The sequence below is a fragment of the Chiloscyllium plagiosum genome, unplaced genomic scaffold (genome assembly GCF_037043375.1).
Source record: "Chiloscyllium plagiosum isolate Xiang-an unplaced genomic scaffold, Cpla_swu_hap1 HiC_scaffold_13, whole genome shotgun sequence".
Classification (NCBI taxonomy): Eukaryota; Metazoa; Chordata; class Chondrichthyes; order Orectolobiformes; family Hemiscylliidae; genus Chiloscyllium; species Chiloscyllium plagiosum.
This window is the reverse complement of record NW_028270151.1, coordinates 79,318,548-79,340,909: the sequence shown is the minus strand read 5'-3', so window position 1 is coordinate 79,340,909 and position 22,362 is coordinate 79,318,548. Positions and strand designations below refer to the sequence as shown.

General features: G+C 41.6%; 1 protein-coding gene across 22 annotated transcripts in view; it reads left to right on the top strand.

Moving 5' to 3' along the window:
* The window catches only part of kif1aa (kinesin family member 1Aa), a 374,456-nt gene that overhangs the window by 225,244 nt on the left and 126,850 nt on the right, over positions 1 to 22,362 (top strand). For 12 of the 22 annotated variants that reach the window (XM_087993835.1, XM_087993834.1, XM_087993840.1 and 9 more), the window contains 6 exons: positions 768 to 979; positions 2,894 to 2,973; positions 3,168 to 3,243; positions 16,158 to 16,237; positions 19,851 to 19,957; positions 20,957 to 21,040. In XM_087993835.1, the coding sequence (XP_087849961.1) occupies positions 768 to 979; positions 2,894 to 2,973; positions 3,168 to 3,243; positions 16,158 to 16,237; positions 19,851 to 19,957; positions 20,957 to 21,040 (639 nt within the window). Of the gene's footprint in view, positions 1 to 767; positions 980 to 2,893; positions 2,974 to 3,167; positions 3,244 to 12,080; positions 12,144 to 16,157; positions 16,238 to 19,850; positions 19,958 to 20,956; positions 21,041 to 22,362 lie in introns of all 22 variants that reach the window. The other 10 variants (XM_087993839.1, XM_087993838.1, XM_087993837.1 and 7 more) reach the window with 2 other exon arrangements.

The following is a 22,362-nucleotide window of genomic DNA, read 5'->3' as shown; positions in this document are numbered from 1 at the left end:
GGTAATTATATGTGACAATTCAACTACGTGCTGTGTTAGCTTGTTTCTCCATGTGGCTATAGAAATAAAAAAAAATTATTTTAATTGTGACCCCTGGTGACCCAAGTTTATGTGACTGTCCCGAAATAACTTCTGTGAATTAGCCCTTTTGTCTCACAATGCATATTGATCCAATTGGCCAGGTCCTCCGAAGTTGTTGGGAAGTTTGCAGCTCAAACCAGTCGTGGGTGAGTGAGCCTCCTGTCCAGGGATGTCAGCCCCATGACCTGCTACCCACGGACTCTGCAATATGTAACAGTATAGCCAGAGGTCAGTGGGGAAATGGATGGGGCAGCCAACTTAGAAAATATCCAAATTACAACAGGCAGCAAACCACACAGTGGGAGTGAGCAAAGACAGAGCAGCAGAAAGCCCCAAGTAAATGGAGTTTTTAGTGTTCACAAGTTCACCCAGTTGATTAGAATGGGGACTTAGCATCACAGTTGTCTTCTGATACTTTTCTATCTTGGAGTAGTTTGAGCAATAATAAGTGTCCATTCTAAGCTGTCAGAAACCATCAAAACCCACCAACAGTTGGCACATGCTTGGGGATCACCAACCAGACTTCCCCTCAAGCACAGATCCATTTTACACACGTTCATGGTGTCTGTCTGCTTTCTAACTTATATTTCTCATCCCGTTTTAGTTCATTTTACCCAACTTTCATTTTTTCTTTCTTTCCTTTTCTTTCTCTCTTTCTCCCTGACCCCTCCCGCTTCCTTCCATAGACGTGAACGATTTAGAGAATAATAACCGTAATCGCAGAATAGCAGCTATCAATCAACGAGCTGACAATTTCTCCACAGTGTCCGGAATGGTGGCTGGAGTGAGCCCCTCACCGTCCCTGTCTGCTCTGTCCAGCCGTGCGGGGTCAGTGTCCAGCCTGCATGACCGGCTGATGATCGCCCCTGGTAGTGAGGAAGCCATTGAGCGACTAAAGGTAAGCACACCCAAACTGTGACACTGGGGGAGGGTAACAAAAAAAGGTTCACGGGAAATGCCAGTGTTCATGACACATGTATGACATTGTTCATTGGAATGGTTGTAGAAGTGACAAAGAATGAAATAAATTTGGAAAAGCTTTCCAATTCAGTCAGTAGGTCAAATGCAAAGACAGCATACCTTAGAGCCAATAGCCTATGTATTTTAACCAATAATTGAGGAAAAAAGGATGATGAACTTACCTTAAAAGCTGCTTTCTCAGGGCCTTTGATAAGTTCTTCAACAATTACTAATCCCTACTCATCTTAATACCCTAAAACCAAGGAACAATCAGCCCATTGAGTCTGCTCCACCAGTTAATGAGATCAAGGCTGATCTGTTCATCCTTTCACTTCCATTTTCCTGCCTTTTCCTCATAAGCTTTGATTTCTTGTCTGATTAACAATCAATCAATCTCAGCTTTGAAAACACTTAATTACCCAGCATCAATAACTCTCTGTGTTAGAGAAGTCCACAGATTCACTACCCTCTGAGAAAGAAATTCCTCCTAGTCTCTCTCTCAAATGGATGATCCTTCTTATTCTAAGATTTTTTTCCCTCTGGTCCTAAACCTTCCCATAAGGGAGAAGTACTTTTCCACATTTATCCTGTCAAATCTCCTGTGAGTCTTGTGGTGTTTCACCTTTCATTCTTCTAAATTCCAGTGAGACCAGGCCCAACTCTCCTCATAAGATAGTCCTCCATACCTGGTAGAAGCCTAGTGAACTTTCTCCAAACTGTCTCCAATACCATTATATCTTTCCTTAGAGATGGAGCCCAAAACTGTATGCTTTCTAATTGAGCATAATCCAACTTTAGTCTACCAAGCGCCAATACCTCATCTTCTGCCTGGACAGCCTACAGCCTGCAGGACTCAACATTGAGTTCTCCAATTTCAAATAACCTCCCTTCCCATCTCCTGACTCCCTTCCCAGTGCCTCATTCTCCCTTCCATTTCTCTGACCAACCCTTCCTTCCAGCTTCCAACCGGATTCATTCCTCCCATTGACCTATAAGGCTGTACTCTCTACCTGTGTTCACCTATCACTACCTCTCCACTCTGCCCCTCACCCCATCTGAAACCCTACCACACCCCTCCCATTTATCTGTAGCTCCCCACAGTCCCACACCAAGTCCTGAAGAAGGGTTACACCCAAAACGGTGACTTCTCCACCTCCTGATGCTGCCTGGCTTGTTGTGTTCTTCGAGCCTCCTGCCTGTTCTACTTTGTTTAGTTTAGCAAAAACTCCCTATTTTTGTGCACCATTCATTTGAAATCAAGGCCAACATTCCATTTGCCTTCCCTGTTACCCACTGAACCTGTATGCTAGTTCTTTATGATTTTGGCACAAGGACCTGCAAATCCCTTGTGCCTTCACACTATGATATTCTATGTGACAACTTCTAGCAAGTTTTGTACTGGGTGTTTAAAAATTGGGTTTCAGCCTGCCCAGGACAGTGTCTTGGTTGGCATAATACCATACTGCGCATGGGCAAAAGTCTCCATGGTAATGCCTTGGCTATTGTGCTCTGGCATATATTTGGCTGAATGATGCAGTCACTTCAGTTGTCAATAGCAATGCTAAATCTCCGTTGATGAAGTGGATAGAATTGCTAAACTGGAAACCACATGTTGACTTACTGTAATGTGGATATTTTAAACTGGCATCCTTGTGTGAATGAAATGTATCAGTGAGTTTCATAGCAGCAATGCTAAGTGTTAATTGGATTAGCCATTCTATCTTACTGGAATTGTCACATATAAAATGTTGCTGAAGCACCTATCTTTCAGGGAATACACAGCACCTCTTTCAGCATGGTATTTTAAAAGTGAGTACTGATGTGCATTCATACTTCTGCATTATGCCCAAAGGAGACAGAGAAGATAATTGCTGAGCTGAATGAAACCTGGGAAGAAAAGCTACGTAGAACAGAAGCCATAAGGATGGAAAGGTGAAGCATGACTAATTTCTACCCAGAATCTATCATAACAAGCAGTGGGTTTACATGACCTTCAAAAGTTTCAATCAAATCTAGCCAGACCTTCCCTGTGCGACCTTTGACACTTTCATTCACAAAATTCTATTGACAGATCAAACTTATTTCCCTTTCAGCAAGTTCTCAATAATTTTGAATTTGTGTTACAGAGAGGCTCTCCTCGCAGAGATGGGCGTGGCCATGCGTGAAGATGGTGGTACATTGGGTGTCTTCTCCCCTAAGAAGGTACGTTCAGTTAGATAGAAACACGTGAGGGTCAGACCAGTAGTAACTGGCCACTAAGAATGACAATGTTCAGCAACTTGGATGAAGAAATGTCCAGTAATATATGCGAATTAAAGTAACCTATATTTATGTTTAACCATTCTATATTCCTCAGAAACATTCCAAGGTCCCATGCACCAATACATTCTCTTGTTGTTATTTATTGAACGGTGACAATAAGATCCGAAGCAATATCCCACATAGCAGCAAGGGGATGAACAATCAGTTAATCTGTTTCTAGTTAGCAAATGCATTTAGCTAGAATGTGTGGAGATTTCTCTGCGCCTCATTAACTACATTTGTTCAAGTGAAAAGGGGGCTGACTTTTACCAGCCCCTGCCACCCACAAAGCCTGCACTAAGCAATCCCACTTCAGGAGGCTGAAAGGTGAGGCACATGGGGCAACAATTTCAAAGTTGTCAGGCCATTCCCGCCATCTGCCATTTTCGCCAAAGTGGCTCACTTTCCAGGATTATTGGGTTCGCAATTTAAATCCCTGCTGGAAATGCAAATTTCCCTTCCCTTTTTTTTTCCTGGGGCAGGTGGCTTCCCGAAAACTGTCAGAACTAGCCATTTAAATCAGTTTGTTAAATACGGAGCAAGTCTGCTGTAGAATCAGGAAGCTTTTGAAAGCTAGCTTTTCTTGCTCATGCCTCACATCATCATGCCTGCTCCAGGTCCTTCATTCTCCCTCATTTCTGCTTCATAGCCCCAGGTACAACACGGGCAACTACACCAACAGCTGCAGATTGAACAAATAGCCAGACTCCATTTTATATGGCTACGTTCTGAGACAAACTAACATATTCACCCCTGTAGACAATATTTATACAGGTGCAAAGGGGTGCGCTATGTTTGTTTGATACTTTAATCGCATTGTAATAAATTCTTATTTCTTTTGGGAGGTTTTTAATGTTTGTTTATTTATTTGGGTAAGATTGGGAGATGACTAGAAGACTAAAGATGGATGGCAGTCCTAGGAAGGGAGAAAAGCCCTGGATACAGTCAGATAGATAGGTTACATCCTGGAAAGGTAGGAGAGAGAAGTTGGTCGTGCAGGAGTATCCTGTGTCTATCCCCATCTCAAACAAGTATATATTTTTGGAAAATGTCAGGGATGAGATACTCTTGGGGGAATGTAGCACAGACAACCAGGTTTCTGTCAGGCATATGTCAGGTTCCAAGCAATTAATTGTGTTAGAGGACTCTCTAGTCAGAGGCACAGACAGATGTTTCTGTGGCCGGCAACAAAAAATCAGAATGATTGTGTAGCCTCGCTGGTGCCAGGATCAAGGATGTCTCAGAGAGGGTGCAGAATGTTCTCAAAGGGAGAGGGACCAGCAGGAAGTTATGGTATACATTGGAACTAACAACATAGGAAGGAAAAAGGATGAGATTCTGAGGAAAGAATATAGAAAGTTAGGCAGAAATTTAAAAAGGAGCTCATTGAAGGTAGTAATATATGGATTACTCCCGGTGCCACGAGCTAGTGAGGGTAGGAAGATGAGGATGGAGCAAATGAATGTATGGCCTGGAGCTGTTGTAGGGGAGAAGGGTTCACATTTTTTGATCATTGGAATATCTTTTGGGGTAGAAGTGACCTGTACAAGAAGGATGGATTGCACCTGAATTGAAAGGGAACTAATAGACTGGCAGAGAGATTTGCTAGAGCTGCTCGGGAGGATTTAAACTAGTAAGGTGGAGATGAGGGAGGGCGGGGACGGGGGCGGTGGGGAGGTAGGGGGGAAGTGTGTGACCCAGGGAGATAGTGAAGAAAGAGATCAATCTGAGAATGGAACACTTGGGAAAAGGAGCAAGTCCAGCAGTCAGGATAGGAAGGAACAAAGCAGAGATCGAGGTAGGATTGATAAATTGCATTTATTTCAATGCAAGAGGCCTAACAGGGAAGGCAGATGAACATAAGGCATGGTTGGGAACATGGGATAGGAATATCATAGTAATTACAGAAACATGGCTCAGGGATGGGCAGGACTGGCAGCTTAACATTCCAGGGTATCGATGCTACAGAAAGGATAGAAAGGGGAACAAGAAAGGAGGGTGAGTGGCGTTTTTGATTAGGACAAAATTACAGCTGTAGTTAGGGAAGATATTCCTGGGAATACGTCCAGAGAAGTTACTTGGGTGGAACTGAGAAATAAGAAAAGAATGATCACCTGACTGGAATTGTCTGATAGATCCCTCAATAGTCGGCAGGAATTGAGACAAATTTGTAAAGAGATCTCAATTACCTGTAAAAATAAAAGGGTGGTTATGTTAGGGGATTTTAACTTTGCAAACATAGACTGGGACTGCCATAGATGGAGAGGAGTTTGACAAGTGTGTACAAGAAAATGTTACCTACGAGAGAAGGTGCAAAACTTGACCTACTCTTGGGAAATAAGGCAGGGTAGGTGACTGAGGTGTCTGTGGGGGAGCACTCTGGGGCCAGCGACCATAGTTCCATTAGTTTTAAAATAGTGATGGAAAAGGATAGACTGGTTTAAAAAGTTGAAGTTCTAAATTGGTGGAACACCAATTTTGATGGTTTTAGGCAAGACCCGTGTCTGTGTGGGTTTCCTCCGGGTGCTCCGGTTTCCTCCCACAATCCAAAAATATGCAGGTTAGGTGAATTGGCCATGCTAAGTGGCCTGTAGTGTTAGGTGAAGGGGTAAATGTAGGGGAATGAGTCTGGGTGGGTTGTACTTCGGTGGGTCGGTGTGGACTTAGAGTCATAGAGTCATAGAGATGTACAGCATGGAAACAGACCCTTCAGTCTAACCCGTCCATGCCGACCAGATATCCCACCCCAATCTAGTCCCACCTACCAGAACCTGGCCCATATCCCTCCAAACCCTTCCTATTCATATACCCATCCAAATGCCTCTTAAATGTTGCAATTGTACCAGCCTCCACCACATCCTCTGGCAGCTCATTCCATACACGTACCACCCTCTGTGTGAAAATGTTGCCTCTTAGGTCTCTTTTATATCTTTCCCCTCTCACCCTAAACCTATGCCCTCTAGTTCTGGAATCCCCGACCCCAGAGAAAAGATTTTGCCTATTTATCCTATCCATGCCCCTCATAATTTTGTAAACCTCTATAAGGTCACTCCTCAGCCATCGACACTCCAGGGAAAACAGCCCCAGCCTGTTCAGCCTCTCCCTGTAGCTCAGATCCTCCAACCCTGGCAACATCCTTGTAAATCTTTTCTGAACCCTTTCAAGTTTCACAACATCTTTCTGATAGGAAGGAGACCAGAATTGCATGCAATATTCCAACCGTAGCCTAACCAATGTCCTGTACAGCCGCAACATGACCTCCCAACTCCTGTACTCAATACTCTGACCAATAAAGGAAAGCATACCAAACACCTTCTTCACTATCCTATCTACCTGCGACTCCACTTTCAAGGAGCTATGAACCTGCACTCCAAGGTCTCTTTGTTCAGCAACACTCTCTAGGACCTTACCATTAAGTGTATAAGTCCTGCTAAGATTTGCTTTCCCAAAATGCAGCACCTCGCATTTATCTGAATTAAACTCCATCTGCCACTTCTCAGCCCATTGGCCCATCTGGTCAAGATCCTGTTGTAATCTGAGGTAACCCTCTTCGCTGTCCACTACACCTCCAATTTTGGTGTCATCTGCAAACTTACTAACTGTACCTGTTATGTTCGCATCCAAATCATTTATGTGAATGACAATAAGTAGAGGGCCCAGCACCGATCCTTGTGGCACTCCACAAGTCTGAAAAACAACCCTCCACCACCACCCTCTGCCTTCTACCTTTGAGCCATTTCTGTATCCAAATGGCTAGTTCTCCCTGTATTCCATGAGATCTAACCTTGCTAATCAGTCTCCCGGGGGGAACATTGTCGAACGCCTTACTGAAGTCCATATAGGTCACATCTACTGCTCTGCCCTCATCAATCTTCTTTGTTACTTCTTCAAAAAACTCAATCAAGTTTGTGAGACATGATTTCCCACGCACAAAGCCATGTTGACTATCCCGAATCTGTCCTTGCCTTTCCAAATACATGTACATCCTGTCCCTCAGGATTCCCTCCAACAACTTGCCCAGCACCAAGGTCAGGCTCACCGGTCTATAGTTCCCTGGCTTGTCCTTACCACCCTTCTTAAACAGTGGCACCACGTTTGCCAACCTCCAGTCTTCCGGCACCTCACCTGTGACTATCGATGACACAAATATCTCAGCAAGAGGCCCAGCAATCACTTCTCTAGCTTCCCACAGAGTTCTTGGGTACACCTGATCAGATCCTGGGGATTTATCCACCTTTAACCTTTTCAAGACATCCAGCACTTCCTCCTCTGTAATCTGGACATTTTGCAAGATGTCACCATCTATTTCCCTACAGTCTATATCTGCCATATCCTTTTCCACAGTAAATACTGATGCAAAATATTCATTTAGTATCTCCCCCATTTTCTGTGGCTCCACACAAAGGCTGCCTTGCTGATCTTTGAGGGGCCCTATTCTCTCCCTAGTTACCCTTTTGTCCTTAATATATTTGTAAAAACCCTTTGGATTCTCCTTAATTCTATTTGCCGAAGCTATCTCATGTCCCCGTTTTGCCCTCCTGATTTCCCTCTTAAGTATACTCCTACTTTCTTTATATGCTTCTAAGGATTCACTCAATCTATCCTGTCTGTACCTGACATATGCTTCCTTCTTTTTCGTAACCAAATCCTCAATTTCTTTAGCCATCCAGCATTCCCGATACCTACCAGCCTTCCCTTTCACCCTGACAGGAATATACTTTCTCTGGATTCTCCTTATCTCATTTCTGAAGGCTTCCCATTTTCCAGCTGTTCCTTTACCTGCAAACATCTTCCTCCAATCAGCTTTTGAAAGTTCTTGCCTAATACCATCAAAATTGGCCTTTCTCCAATTTAGAACTTCAACTTTTAGATCTGGTCTATCCTTTTCCATCACTATTTTAAAACGAATAGAATTATGGTCGCTGACCCCAAAGTGCACCCCCACTGACACCTCAGTCACCTGCCCTGCCTTATTTCCCAAGAGTAGGTCAAGTTTTGCACCTTCTCTAGTAGGTACATCCACATATTGAATCAGAAAATTGTCTTGTACACACTTAAGAAATTCCTCTCCATCTAAACCTTTAACACTATGGCAGGCCGAAGGGCCTGTTTCCACACTGTAAGTAATCTAATCTAATCTAATCTAATCTAATCTAATCTAAAATTCCAAAAGTTGATTGGGGGCATATATTCACAGGTAAAGAGGCAGCTGGTAAATGGGAAGCCATCAAAAATGAGATAATGAGCGTCCAGATACAGTATGTTCCCATAAGGGAGAAAGGCAAGGCTAGTAGGTGTAGGGATTGCTGGATGAGTAAAGAAATTGTGGTTTTGGTCAAGAAAAAGAAGGAGGCATATGTCAGGTATAGACAGGAGAGATCAAATGAATCCTCAGAAGAGTATAAAGGCAGTAGGAGTATACTTAAGGGAGAAATCAGGAGGGCAAGAAGGAGACATGAGATAGCTTTGGCAAACAGGGTTAAGGAGAATCCAGATGGATTTTACAAATACATTAAGGACGAAAGGGTGACTAGGGAGAGAATAGGACCCCTCAAGGATCAGCAAGGCAGCCTATGTGAGGAACTGCAGGAGACAGGGGAGATACTAAACAAATATTTTCACATCTGTGTTTATTGTGGAGAAGGATATGGAAGATATAGCATATGGGGAAATAAACAGTGACATCTTGAAAAATGTCCATATTACAGAGGAGGAGGTACTGGACATCTTAAAATGCATAAAGTTGGATTAATCCCCAGGACCTGATCAGGAGTACCTAGACCTCTGTTGGAAGCTGGAGAAGTAATTGCTGGGCCTCTTGCTGAGATATTTGTTTCATCGATAGTCACAGGTGAGGTGCCGGAAGACTGGAGGTTGGCTAACATGGTGCCACTATTTAAGAAAGACGGTAAGGAAAAGACAGGGAACAATAGATCGGTGAGCCTGACATCAGTGGTGGGCAAGTTATTGGAGGGAATACTGAGGGACAGGTATTTGGAAAAGCAAGGACTCATTAGGGATAGTCAACACGGCTTTATGCGTGGAAAATCATGTCTCACTAACTTGATTGAGCTTTTTTGATGAAGTAACAAAGAGGATTGATAAAGGCAGAGTGGTGGTCTTCAGTAAGGCGTTCAACGAGGTCCCCCATGGTAGACTAGTTAGCAAGATTAGATCACATGGAATACAGGGGGAACTAACCATTTGGATACAGAACTGGTAATAAAGTTAGACAATAGAAGGTGTGGCTTTTCAGACTGGAGACCTTGTGACCAGTAGTATGCCGCAAGGGTCAGTGCTGGGTCCACTGCTTTTCGTCAAATATATATATAATTTGGATGTGAACAGAGGAAGTATAGTTAGTAAGTTTGCAGACAACACCAAAATTGGAGGTGTAGTGGACAGCAAAGAAGGTTACCTCAGAGTACAATGGTATCTTGATCAGATGGGCCAATGGATCGAGGAGTGGCAGATAGAGTTTAAGTTTGATAAGTGCGAGGTGCTGCATTTTGGAAAGGCAAATCAGAGCAGGACTTATACACTTCATGGTAAGGTCCTGGGGTGTTTTCCTGAACAAAGAGACCTTGGAGCGCAGGTTTACATTTTCTTGAAAGTAGAGACGCAGGTAAATATGATAGTGAAGAAGGCATTGGGTATGTTTTTCTTTATTGGTCAGAGTATTGAGTACAGGAGTTGGGAGGTCATATTGCAGCTGTAGAGGACATTGGTAAGGCCACTTTTGGAATACTGTGTGCAGTTCTCATCTCACTGCTATAGGAAGGATGTTGTGAAACTTAAAAGAGTTCAAAAAGGATTTACAGGGATGTTGCCAGGGTTGGGGGGGTTTGAGCTATAGGGACAGGCTGAATAGGCTGGGGTTATTTTCCCTGGAGCGCGAAGATTGAGGGGTTGTTTTTTGGAGGTTTATAAAATTATGAGAGACATGGATAGGATAAATAGACCTTTTCCACAGGGTGGGGAAGTTCAAAACCAGGACATATGTTTAAAATGAGAGGGGAAAGAGATAAAAGGGACCTAAGAAGCAACCTTTTCACACAGAGGGTGGTGCATGTATGGAATGAGCTGCCATAGGAAGTGGTGGAAGTTCGTACCGTTACAACATTTAAAAGGCATCTGGATGGGTATATGAATAGGAAGGCTTTAGAGGGATGTGGGCCAAGTGCTGGTAATTTAGGATATCTGGTTGACATTGACGAGTTGGACTGACAGGTCTTTTTCCACGTTGTATACCTCTGTGACTCTACAACTCACAAGGTGTTTTCATTAATAATTTGAATGGCAGTGTTTGATTGCCACTTTTATGAGGTGGTAAGACATTTTTCATAGTCTGTTGGCTTACTTTTTCAGTTTCAAGATGTATCAGCATTAGTGTATGCTTTGTTGATTTTGTCCATGCTAGATACTGGAAGTGTGGGTATGCAGGTTGCGTGAGTACATGGAAGTGACATGGGGATAATGGTGAGGGTTTGAAGGAGTATGGGATGAAGGGGGGGGTGGGACACTGTGGCTTGGAAGAATAAGAGGAAGCACAGAGAGTCATGGGGAAATGGGGGGATTTAAGAAGGGCATGAGGAGGCTTGGAGTGGGCATGGCATTTTGAGTTGATATTGAGTACAGTGAGGAGTCGAGCTTAAGCACTTTAGCTGATATCTGAGCAAAGTCAAGGCAAACAAACCAAACAGCCCAACTTACATCCCACACCTCATTGCAGCCTTGGGCCTCCTTCTGAAACCACCTCCTGGAGAACAAAATCTCTTGGGAGGTTTTCACTCCTTAGCATCAAGAAATGACCTGACAAATGATTCCCATTTTGCTGGGGAAATTCCAACCCATATCTTAGTTTGCCTTCTTATTTTAAGGACATTGCCTCCAACTGAGCCCTCTGCATTCCCCCTACTAAAGTGTCAGATTATATGCTGAAAACACAAAGTGGGGCTTGACCTTCTGCTGAAGAGATGAGTGCTACCAACAAGATGCATGAAAAAACTCAATAATTCCTTCGCAAATTTGTAAGATCCATGTATCCCCCACACAAGCTCAACAATTTTTTCCCCATAGGGTACAATACAATGAAATAATGTTAAAATTGATGCTGAGCATCAGGACGAGATTCGTCATAAACATTTAAACTTCCAAGCTGTTTTACCTCAAAGTGCTTATGATTTTTTTGTGGGAGAACCATTAGAAGAGCCAATGAATAGGAGACATGTTTTCTTTCCACTGTCTCTGTCAGCTATTTTTGTAACCCAGGAGAAACAGAGGCCCTTGTGCCTGCAGCAATGAATAAGTTGGCTTGTTGTACAGGCTTGTTGTGCTTTCACTACCTGTCGTACTGAGTAAAGTGTCTTTAGTTTCATGAGATGAAGATCCATCCCTTCAACCACAAACACTTTCATCAGTGTATATATCAGTGTATATATCAGTGTAATGTGTAGTTTCTAAAGCTGAATGTCGCTTAATGCTGTGTGTGTGTGTGTGTGTGTGTCTGTCTGTCTGGGTGTCAAGAAAATGCGCCTTTTGGCTACCATTGTCTAGTTTCCTGCATCTGTTGTCCAATGGTTGTTGCTCTATAATTTAATAACCAATGTAATTTGTTATTCTGCTTTTATTTTGCTGTCTCCCTTCCTTGTTTCGGACTTTTCTCTCCCCCGATCCCATTGCTTTAACTCCTCCCCTTTTCCCTTGCTGCATATCCGCTAATATTTAACTCCCGTTAGATTGTCAACAGAAGAGCTGCACAGATGTTGCTGGAATCTCTGGGGGCATTTTCTCCCAAAGAGGTTTGTTCTGGGTGACCTAATGTGTGTGAATAGTGCTGTATTTCCCTCTGATGTGATTTGCTAGCTTGCTTGTTAAATAGAATCCGCAATTCCATTGTTTCTGATTAATTTACCAACTTTGCAGTTTTACAGTAATGTTTCTTCATGTGTCACTAGAGCAATGAAAATGATATAAATTTCAGGTTGTGTATTGGGAAGGATTTTTAGATCTCTCATCCTCATTTCCACCACTCCATCCCCTATCTTGTCCTTTTCTGACATCTTTCTACTTGTCTCTGTTTCATCTTATTCTTCCTCATTCTCTTCCTCCTTTTATTCAGCAATACCATCTCCATCTGTTCTCTGCTCCTGCCACCTCCATTGTTCCTTCACTCCCACTCTTTCCCAGTCATCCATTCAATGCCTCTTCCCTCTCCCACTTCATCTACTTCGCTCCGTTGTAATCTAATTATGATCACGAGATTCAGAAAGGTTGCTTTGTCCACCTGAACCTATCAGCTCCAACGTTTGTGTACACGCTACTCATTTCATCTTCTGGGAAACATTTCTCCAAGTTTTATTTTTTTCTTAGATTGCCCTAAAGGTAGAACAAAGAAAGCTCCAGAATCTAACAATCTACACTCTAGGCCAATGTATTTCTTGATGCAATATCTGCATCTTTCCAGCAGTTCTCTGTTCCCCATGTTCTAGCATTTAACAAATTCCTTTTGTTCTTCCTGAATGAACCATAGATTTTCATAGAATTCCTTCAGTGCAGAAACAGGCTATTCGGCCCATTGAGTCCACACTCACCCTCGAAACAGCATCCCACCCAGATCCATCTTGATACCCTTTCTCTGTAACCTTTTCCCATAGCAAACCCACCTAGCCTGCACATCCCTGAGCACTATGGGCAATTTAGCATGGTCAATCCACCTAACCTGCACATTTTTGGACTGTGAGAGGAAACCAGAGCACCTGGAGGCGAATGTGCAAACTCCACACCGACAGTGGCCCAAAGCTGGAATTGAACCCAGGGCTTGGGCATTGTGCTAACCACTGAGCCACCGTGCCAAAACAGCAATAGGACAGCTACCAATTTAACTCTATATCTGAACTAGGCAACCAATACTATTAGCAGTTCCCAATTCTGTTCATCATCATCTGTGTTGTGGCTGGATTAAAGCAAGATCACACCACGCTGTGATACCCAAACAGCATGGTCAATTGGCTGACTAGGGCTTTGTTTAAAGAATAGCCGCTTGGAGGAATGGGTGGCACCCATGAAAGTAGAATTATTGAATAGTGCCATTGAATATTAGAGGAAAGCAGAAGGCCATTTGACCCATCATGACTGTGCCAGTGAACATGCCACCCAATTAGTCCCACTCCCCCTGCTACTTCCTCATAGGCCTGCCATTTATTTTATTCTCAAGCTTTTATCCAATTCACTTTTGAAAGTTACAGTTGAATCGAACTGGGCTTTGCAGACCGTCATAACGCATGGTGTGAGAAAACATTCTCTGCTCCTTCCCTGTGGTTCTTTAAACAACTAAAGCGATGTGTCTTCAAAGGGTGATTGAGAAATAAATGGGAAATGAAATGGACTCCCAACAGTAGTCTTATTTAGGATAAAGGTTGAAATTTGAAGGACAGGGGAAGCTTGTTTACAACCTCACATCTGTGATGAAGTCACACAATCCTTCATGCGCTATCATATTATATCTATATATATATATAGATATAATATATATATAATGAATGGTCACATAAATGGTGCCAGTCCATCACCAGGATTGTAATAACATGCTCAATAAGAATAAATCCTTAATTTTGTAAGGACATTGATGTGAATGTTAGTATTGCATAGCCTGCTGGCCTCATCTCTGTGAGCATATGCCCTCAGAGGTACAATTGTGTATCGTCTAAGGTGTCAGGATTATTTCCCTGGCTGCCTCATGTGTGTTTGAGTTTGGACCCCCAATGATTAATTAGCTTTGCACTGATTAATCATTTTCTTTGGTTTGAATGAGGCTACCTGGTATTAATTTGCACTCTCAGAATCATGGCAAGGGCAGTAGGCAGGTGAATGCATATTTGTCCTGAAAATACCTCCAAACCAATTCAGTGCTTGCCAAATGCTCGTCAAAGCTCCTAAATAATTGATTCTGTCAATATCTGGAGCTCTCCACAATTAGATCCTAATTTTCTTTCTTCAAAAGGTCCTGCTTATGAATCTGTATCTTGAAGCGGATCTCAACATTGGGTTTCCTTCTTCAAGAGGGCTTCTGTGACCATAATTTTGGTGGCTATACCATGTAGGTATGAGCTGTTTACAGATAACAATAGACAATGTCTTTACTCAGAGGTCAAGTACAATGTACTGACTCAGGGATAGCTCTCTCACTTGGCTTAGCCACTTTTAAGGCATCACTCAATTCTTGGTGCAGGCATCTCTCTGACTGCTGCCTTTGCTTTGAACTAACCAAACATTATTTTTGCATTTTCTTTTATAAACACTCATTCATAGTGTCATACAGCACAGAAACAGATAGCTTTGGTCCAACTCGTCTATGCCAACCATAGTCCTAAACTAAACTAGTCCCATCAGCCTGCTCAGATGAATCGGTAATATCCATCTTTCTACACACGACATTGTCATGGAAGACAATCCTTTAAACAATACAAGATTGTCATCTCATGGAATGTTATTGTTCATTAATTCTTCCCATTGATTACACTGTAATGGCAATATTTAGTGAAAAAAAATGACTGCAAGTGGAATAGTTAGAGAGTTGAAGGTTAACAGAAGAATCCTTGGCAAACTGGCAGGGATTGGGTAAAAATATAATTGCAGGTAGGTTTTTAAATATGAAACAGAAACCAATCTTAGGGGAGTGGAGCTAATTGACATTTTTTGCTAATTGCAGAGTGAGGCCTGTAATCGTCACAACTTACATGCAAAGAGTGAGCTCTACTAGGAGCTATCGCTGGCCAAAGAATTGATGGTGAGAGGTTGAGAAGTGTGGAATGTCAAAGAAACTTGGCAGTGCTTATTCATCAGTTATGAAAAGTTAGCATGCAGATACAGCAAGTAACTAAAAAGGCGAATGGTATTTTTGTCTTATCACGAAAGGGTTTCAGTACACAAATCTGCACAGCCTTGGTGAGAAAACATCTGAACTGTTTTGTGTAGATTTGGCCTCCTTACCTATGTACAGATCTAGTCAGCAGAAAAGTAGTGTAATGTAACTTCGTCAAATAGTTCTTGAAATGGCAGGGTTATCTTGTGAGGAAGCATTAAATAGTTGGAACCAATATTCTTTGGAGTTCAGAAAAATGGGAGGTGCTATTATTCCAATGTACAGAATTCAGGGCTCAACCAGATACATGCAGGAAGATTGTTTCCCTTGCCTGAGGTGGTCTCAGATTGTAAGCCTCACTCTCAGAATAAAGGGCAGACTATTTGGAACTGAAATCAGGAACAATCTCTTGAGTCAGAATGTCGTGAATCTTTGGAATTCTCTATCACAGAGGGTTGTGGAGTATGTTTAAGACTGCAATCAAATAGGTCTCTACGTATTGGAACATTAGGATCGTGTAGGCATAAGATGTTGAAGTAGAGGATCAGCTGTGACCTCATTAAATGGAGAACTAGATCAAGGGGCTGATTGGACTACTCCTGTGCCTATTTCTTATCTTATGTTGGAGTAGACCATGAAAGGGTTTGTATGGTTCTGTGAGGTTCTGCTACAGTCCCTTAGAAAGGTCTCAATTGAAGTGGTTGTCATTTATTTCCCAAATTACTGGGAAAACCTGACTCTGCAAGAATGTTATCGCATTGGAAATGTTGGTCAGAAAATGGAGTTTGTGATGGGGCTGTAAGCCAAAGACTTCACTCTTTGCAGTATTTTGTTCAAGGCAAGCTCTGTGATTCCATGGTTACAAATCAGTCAAGCAGTTTGACAAATCGAACACAGTATGGTGGCCCTACGACAATTGCTTTCTGTAACAATGTATGAATTTCCCTTACAGACTCCTCACCTGGTGAATTTGAATGAGGATCCACTGATGTCTGAGTGCCTCTTATACTACATCAAGGATGGGACCACCAGGTACAAATCCACATCAGTTTGGTTCAGACTATTACAGCTGAGGCTTGCTCATGATATTGATGGGTGTCTAATCAAAACCTAACATTCAGGTTGTCTGAAAAAGCAGCGACTGATTTGCTGTCTTCTAACAGATGTTAATCAATCAGCTTTGTTTTCAAAATCAAATTCAGAATTTCTAGGTATTCAAAGAAAGCACAAAAGAAATGAAATTTGATCAAAAAATATATGACCCAATCTGTAAAGTTTGTGGGGCATAACCGATTCAAGTAGTCACGAGGTGTAGATCAATGAACATAGCTAGCGGGTAAAATGTAATAAGGAGCAGATATAACTTGTTCAGATAGACACACTGTGAGGCTGCTGAATGCACAAGCAGATTTAATGATGGATGGCAATGATGTTGAAATAATTAGGAAAATAACGAAATATTGAACCAGAATGGGCACATGGGCAGTTGCTGATATGGAAGATAAACCAACATCTGCTGGTTACAATCAGACCCTGGGAGACGTTCCTGAATTTTTTTACGGTTCTAGACAAGATACCCCAATCATTAAGCTCCGAGGTGAGGAGAGATGGACCACCTGCCTTCTTTATTCATACATGGTAGGTAGCAACAAGGTTCATTTTAAACAGAATAACTTTCTCCCCGACCAAATGAACTTATGCTTTAAAAAGAGCCCAATTTGACCAGGGGATTTTCTTGAATGAATAAAGAGTGAGTTTATTAATAATCAATCACATATACACAGAGTAAAGTCTGTCCAAAAAGATTAAAGTTTAAAGCAGAGATATTGATCAGGTTTTGAATTACTTGCAAAGAAAGAGTAAATAGTTGAACATTGCCACCATTGCAGTAAAAGTTCCAGTCGCACTGACATTGGTAGATGAACAGTTGATTTCATGACTCTTGGTTTCCTAGATTGGTTAAGATTCTGTAGTTTTGATTCTTTTTAACTATGATTGAATACCATTTAGGGTAACTTTTTGTCAGGCTTGCAGCATCAGGAGTGAGATAATCTTTACCTGCAACACAGGGGTAACTTGAGGCTAGTTCCTCAACTGTGCCCATCACAGCACACCAATGTTTAAACTCAGGCACGAAAGTATCAGTTCCACATGTCTACCCTAGTACAGTTGGAATTTTAGCCCCTATCATTGTATACTCTTCAAAGGAAACACCCAAAATGAGTCCTCAGTTTGGGATGTGATCCACAGGGTATCATCAACCCCTCAGTATGTTTGTAGTCACAAGAGATCACAATCTATTTGAAATTTTGGGTTTACACTGTGTCAGTCTCTCTCCAAGCAGCCATATTTTGCTGTGATAGCTGCCTTTTCAAAAACACATTTTAGAATTACAAATTAAATATGTCCATAGTAGTTTGAGGTTCTGATGTGTGGTCATGACAAGTTAAATAACCTATTTCCTTAAATAAAAGCAAAATACTGCAGAAGTTATGGATCTGAAATAAAAACAGAAAGTGCTGGCACAACTCAGCAGGTCAGGCAACATCTGTGGACAGAGAAACAGGGTTAACATTTCAAGACCAATATGAGATGTTCCCTTCAACCTTTTTCCATGTTGTAGTCTCTGTATTACGTAACTTTGGTAAACAGATTTTGTATTACCTCTTTACTTCATTTCTAACTTCCTTGCTAGAGATTATATTAGCTTCTTACTTGCCAATATTTCTGAGCTGCATTCCCATAGAAGCCCAAGGGACCAGGAAATCGCATCCACAGTGAAGTTCACATCATCTCTTCTGTGCCTGCAAAAGCAATAATGTGCAGTGTGTTATGAAGCAATTTAAAATGCTCAGGACTCAGCAATGTTATTGTGAACGGGGCTCCAATACTGATGACTCAATTTATAAAAACAGATAGCTGAAACCAAGTCTTAATATGTTTGGATTATTGCCAACATCGTTGAGAGTGTTTATCTTGTCTAGAGAGCTGGCTAATTATTTAGTGACATACCTGAAGAAGAATCAACAAATGGTGCCCCTTAATTAATTTCAGGTGCTGAACAAGTCTACGTAATGTATTACTGCAAACCTGTAAGAGTAATGTAACATTACATTACATCCCATCTGAAGGTTAAAACATCAAGTTCATTTATTTTACAAAAGTTAACCAGGTATATTAATAACAGTCCATAAATATGATTAAGTCTGTACAGTTGGCTGTCTTCCATCTTACTCCAAGCCCCCACAGTAATATGCAATAACTCTTTGTAAATTGCTTCTAAATAATCCAGTGTTTATTTTCCTAGTCTGACAGCTTCATCCAAATTGCTTATTGGAAATTGAAGTTGATATTTCATTTTTTCGGTTGTTTCAACCACATGGTCCCTTCTCTGAGGCTTTCAATTTTTTTTTTATTTGAGCAGAACAGCTCCTTTCTTTATCTTGGAAAATAGTTTGCAGGACTTTTGAATTTTAAGATCTGGCCCAACAGATTTAAACAGGAACTTCAATCATATACCAACTGAATTTTCGGTTTGAATTACACCTCTCTTCAATCGTGTAATCAAAATTGTTTTGGGTATACTTTGGTTTAGTTCAACCATACCTTCGCCCTTCATTATTTTGATGATTTGCATTTATATAGTGCTTTCTCAAAGCTCTTCATATAAAATGAATCACTTGTTTTCCACAATCACAAGTAGTAATATCGAGGGTTGCCAACTCTGAATGCATTCCATCTCAAACATTTTTCTGATTAATAAACTGAAGTGCTCAAATTGAAAAAAAATTGCAAAATCTTCTAATGCCACTCTCCTTTCCAAGCTTTCTGCATCGTGGCAGTTAATCTTTAATTCTTGAAGACCAAAGGATATTCTTATATGGCCTGTAACCCTAGTGCCATCCATATGTAGCAAATTAATCCATTTTTAGTAATGATGGTGAAGTGTTAATTGATGGTAAGAAAAACCAAACATCCTTGCAATTTCAGTAATTGAAAGTTTAACATCTGTATGAGCCACAGCAACAGACAGCTGGTACTTCATCTTGCATGGCATCTTTGCTGCAATATTACTGGACCAGCAGCTTAGACTGTCGGATGGGTATTAGAAATGAGCAGTCCCGGGATGGGACCTTGATCTCCAGGAATGTGCGTTTGAAAATCCTGGGAGCCACTTTCCATTGCATTTGTTTTTCATTAAAGTCCTCACCATTTTTCATTGAACTTATTAGTTTTAACTCAGAAGGAAGATCGGGGGCAATGGGATTAATTTCAGCAAGAGCTCTGATGATGTCCCACCTTTAACTGAAAACCAGGAGGAACAATGTAAATAGCTGACAGTATTTCTTTGAGGTTGTGACCAAACGTATGGGATTGGCAAAAGCTGTAGGGAAGCAACCCCGTAATATCAGTTTGGTTTGTATTTGGCCACTGCTTGAACGTAGAATCCAATCAGCCAAATGCAATATTGCCTGAATGTAATTATTGATAGGTGCAATGCGTACGGTGGATTGATTCAATCGTAATTAACTTCGTAATGCAATAACGAAACAGTTAAACATGGGAAACTCGTAAACCCTACAAATGGCTTGGCCCGCATTTCAATACTTTCATACGTTTCAAACTATTTACTCTGTTTTCTCAGAGTTGGGCGTGAAGACGCAGAACGGCGGCAGGACATTGTGCTGAGCGGACATTTCATTAAAGAGGAGCATTGCATCTTCCGCAGCGATATTAAATCTTTAGGCGAAGGTACGGCACACTGATCCTATCTGGTGATGGTGATTTTGGAGTTTCGTATGAACAGAATGTCTAACCTACCAGCTGGCATGACAACTGCAATAGCCCCAGGGCATACCTGGTGTCTTGAAGTGATTGGAAATTCTAACAGAAAAAAGCTTTAACTTGGACTAGAAGTATTTATTTGAATCCGAGCTGTATGTTCAGAAGAATCGCCAGAGCATGAAATGAGGCTATTCAGCCCACCATTTGTGTGTTAGCTCTTTGAAGGAGCTATTCCATTGGTCCCATAGTTATGCTTTATTCCTGTTATCCAACAAATATTTCCCTTTCAAAAACGTATCCAGTTGCCTTTTAAAAGGTATTATTTCCTAAAGAATGTTCATGAAATGTTAGGCTTGCAAAATTAATTGGTAACTGCGTGGTCACTTGCCCTGAGAGTAACGTTTTTGTTTCCAGATTTTTTAAAAAACTGACTTTATGTTTGCCACCTGCCTTTGTGGGAGTTGAACTTCTGCGTTATGAATCCAACAGTAATACAACCACAGTGAAGGCTAGTCAGCCCTGTGGCCTTAATGGCTAGCATGGGTACCGATTAACTCCAAAGGCATGGAATTTGTTCCTTTTTTCTGTCGGAGTTGGATACTGCCTCCTCGCTGTCATGTGGCAAAAAAAACCCAGAGAACTCATGAAGAACATAGCCACTATGTTGCTTTTCCCAAAAGCACCAGCACAGGGTGGAAGCTGCTGTAGCGGTTGGTTTGCAGAAACTGTGGTGTGATACCTCTGGATATCTGGATGAACAAGGCCAACGCGCAATGCCCAAAGGTGCGATGGTTGGTTCCTCCTCAGGGGAGCTCTGGCAAAAACGTTCTGCAGAGAGCAAGGAGACCCATAGAGAGCTTGGGAAGCACAGCATGGATCAGGATGTAATATTGTTTAATTACTGTGGATTAGCAACTCTGTTGTAGTGTTTTGAAACTACTTGACCGTTTCTCTTTCATATTGTAGTGATTGTCATCCTTGAACCGTGTGAGGGGGCAGACACATACGTTAATGGAAAGAAAGTCACTGAACCAACTGTACTTCGCTCAGGTGTGTACTTGGCCTGCATCTTATGTACAAGCTAGGGCTTCAACTGTACACTCTATATTTCATCCTGTCCTGATGTTAACATTATCAGCTTCTCCTTTTACAATCAGTCAAAAGCCTTAATTACTCATCAAAGGATTTAAATTCAAAGGGAACACGTACAATATTTGAAACCAATAATAAGTGATCATTTTCACATTTATATCACTACCTCACCTGCTCGTAAGCAATAAATTGACAAGATTCTCCCTCCAAATTTCCAAAGTAAGTCTCAACGTCTAGGGGAAAAGAAAATCAGCTGGACTGCCATTCCCAATCCAAAGTAAAAGCAAGGTACTACAGATACTGAAATCTGAAACAAAAGCAGAGAGTGTTGGAGAAACTCAGCAGGTCTGGCAGCATCTGTGGAGAGAGAAAAACAGAGTTATTGTCTCGAGTCCAGTGACCGATGTGTGTTCTGATGAAGGGTCACTGGATTGGAAACGTTAACTGTTTCTGTCTCCATGGATGCTGCCAGACCTGTTGAGCTTTTACCCCCAGTATTTACTGTTTTTATTTCCTAAAGCGTGTCAGGTATGCATGCATTTAGAGACTGTATGGAAAGAGGATTAGTGGCCACCTCTTTACGAACATTCTTGATAAAGGCCAATAATGAAAGAAGAGTCGAATTCTGGTCAGGCAGCATCTTCTCATATCATCAGGAAATTTCAAAACACGTCACAAACCATGCATTGAAGTCTAATAACTCTTCCTGTGCTGGCAAATTCTGTCATCAATGTCTTTGATTGGATCAGATGATGTTGGCGATATTCAGCAGGTCAGGCAGCATCTGTGGGGAGAAAGCACAGTTAATGTTTTGAGTCTCATGATTCTTCTTCATGGCTGTTCTTCATCATGTATTGATTCACGTACATCTGAAGAGACAGGCAGGTTTCTGTTTTAACCGTCCCATCTATGTTTACAGCATCTCCAACAATGCAACACATGCTCGGTGCTTCATTGAGGTGTCAGTTTGGATTGTCCTGAATGAAGATTAATCTGACAACTTTCTGATTCAGAGACAAGAGAGCACTGGATCCACACTGGTTTCAGAGGCAGTTCCTTTCAAAGAGTTGTTCCAGAATCTAAATGATATTCTGAAATGGCAGATGCATTGCTATGTCCTTGCAGCTCATTCCTGTCAATAAAAACACATGACAGTGGAAAAATCAGTATGAAGATGAGCTAAACCTGCAATGTAACTCCATAAACAAGCCTCAAGAAATTGTTGAAAATTTTGGTGTGTAACAACACTTCACTCATCATAACACAACATCATTCACTGT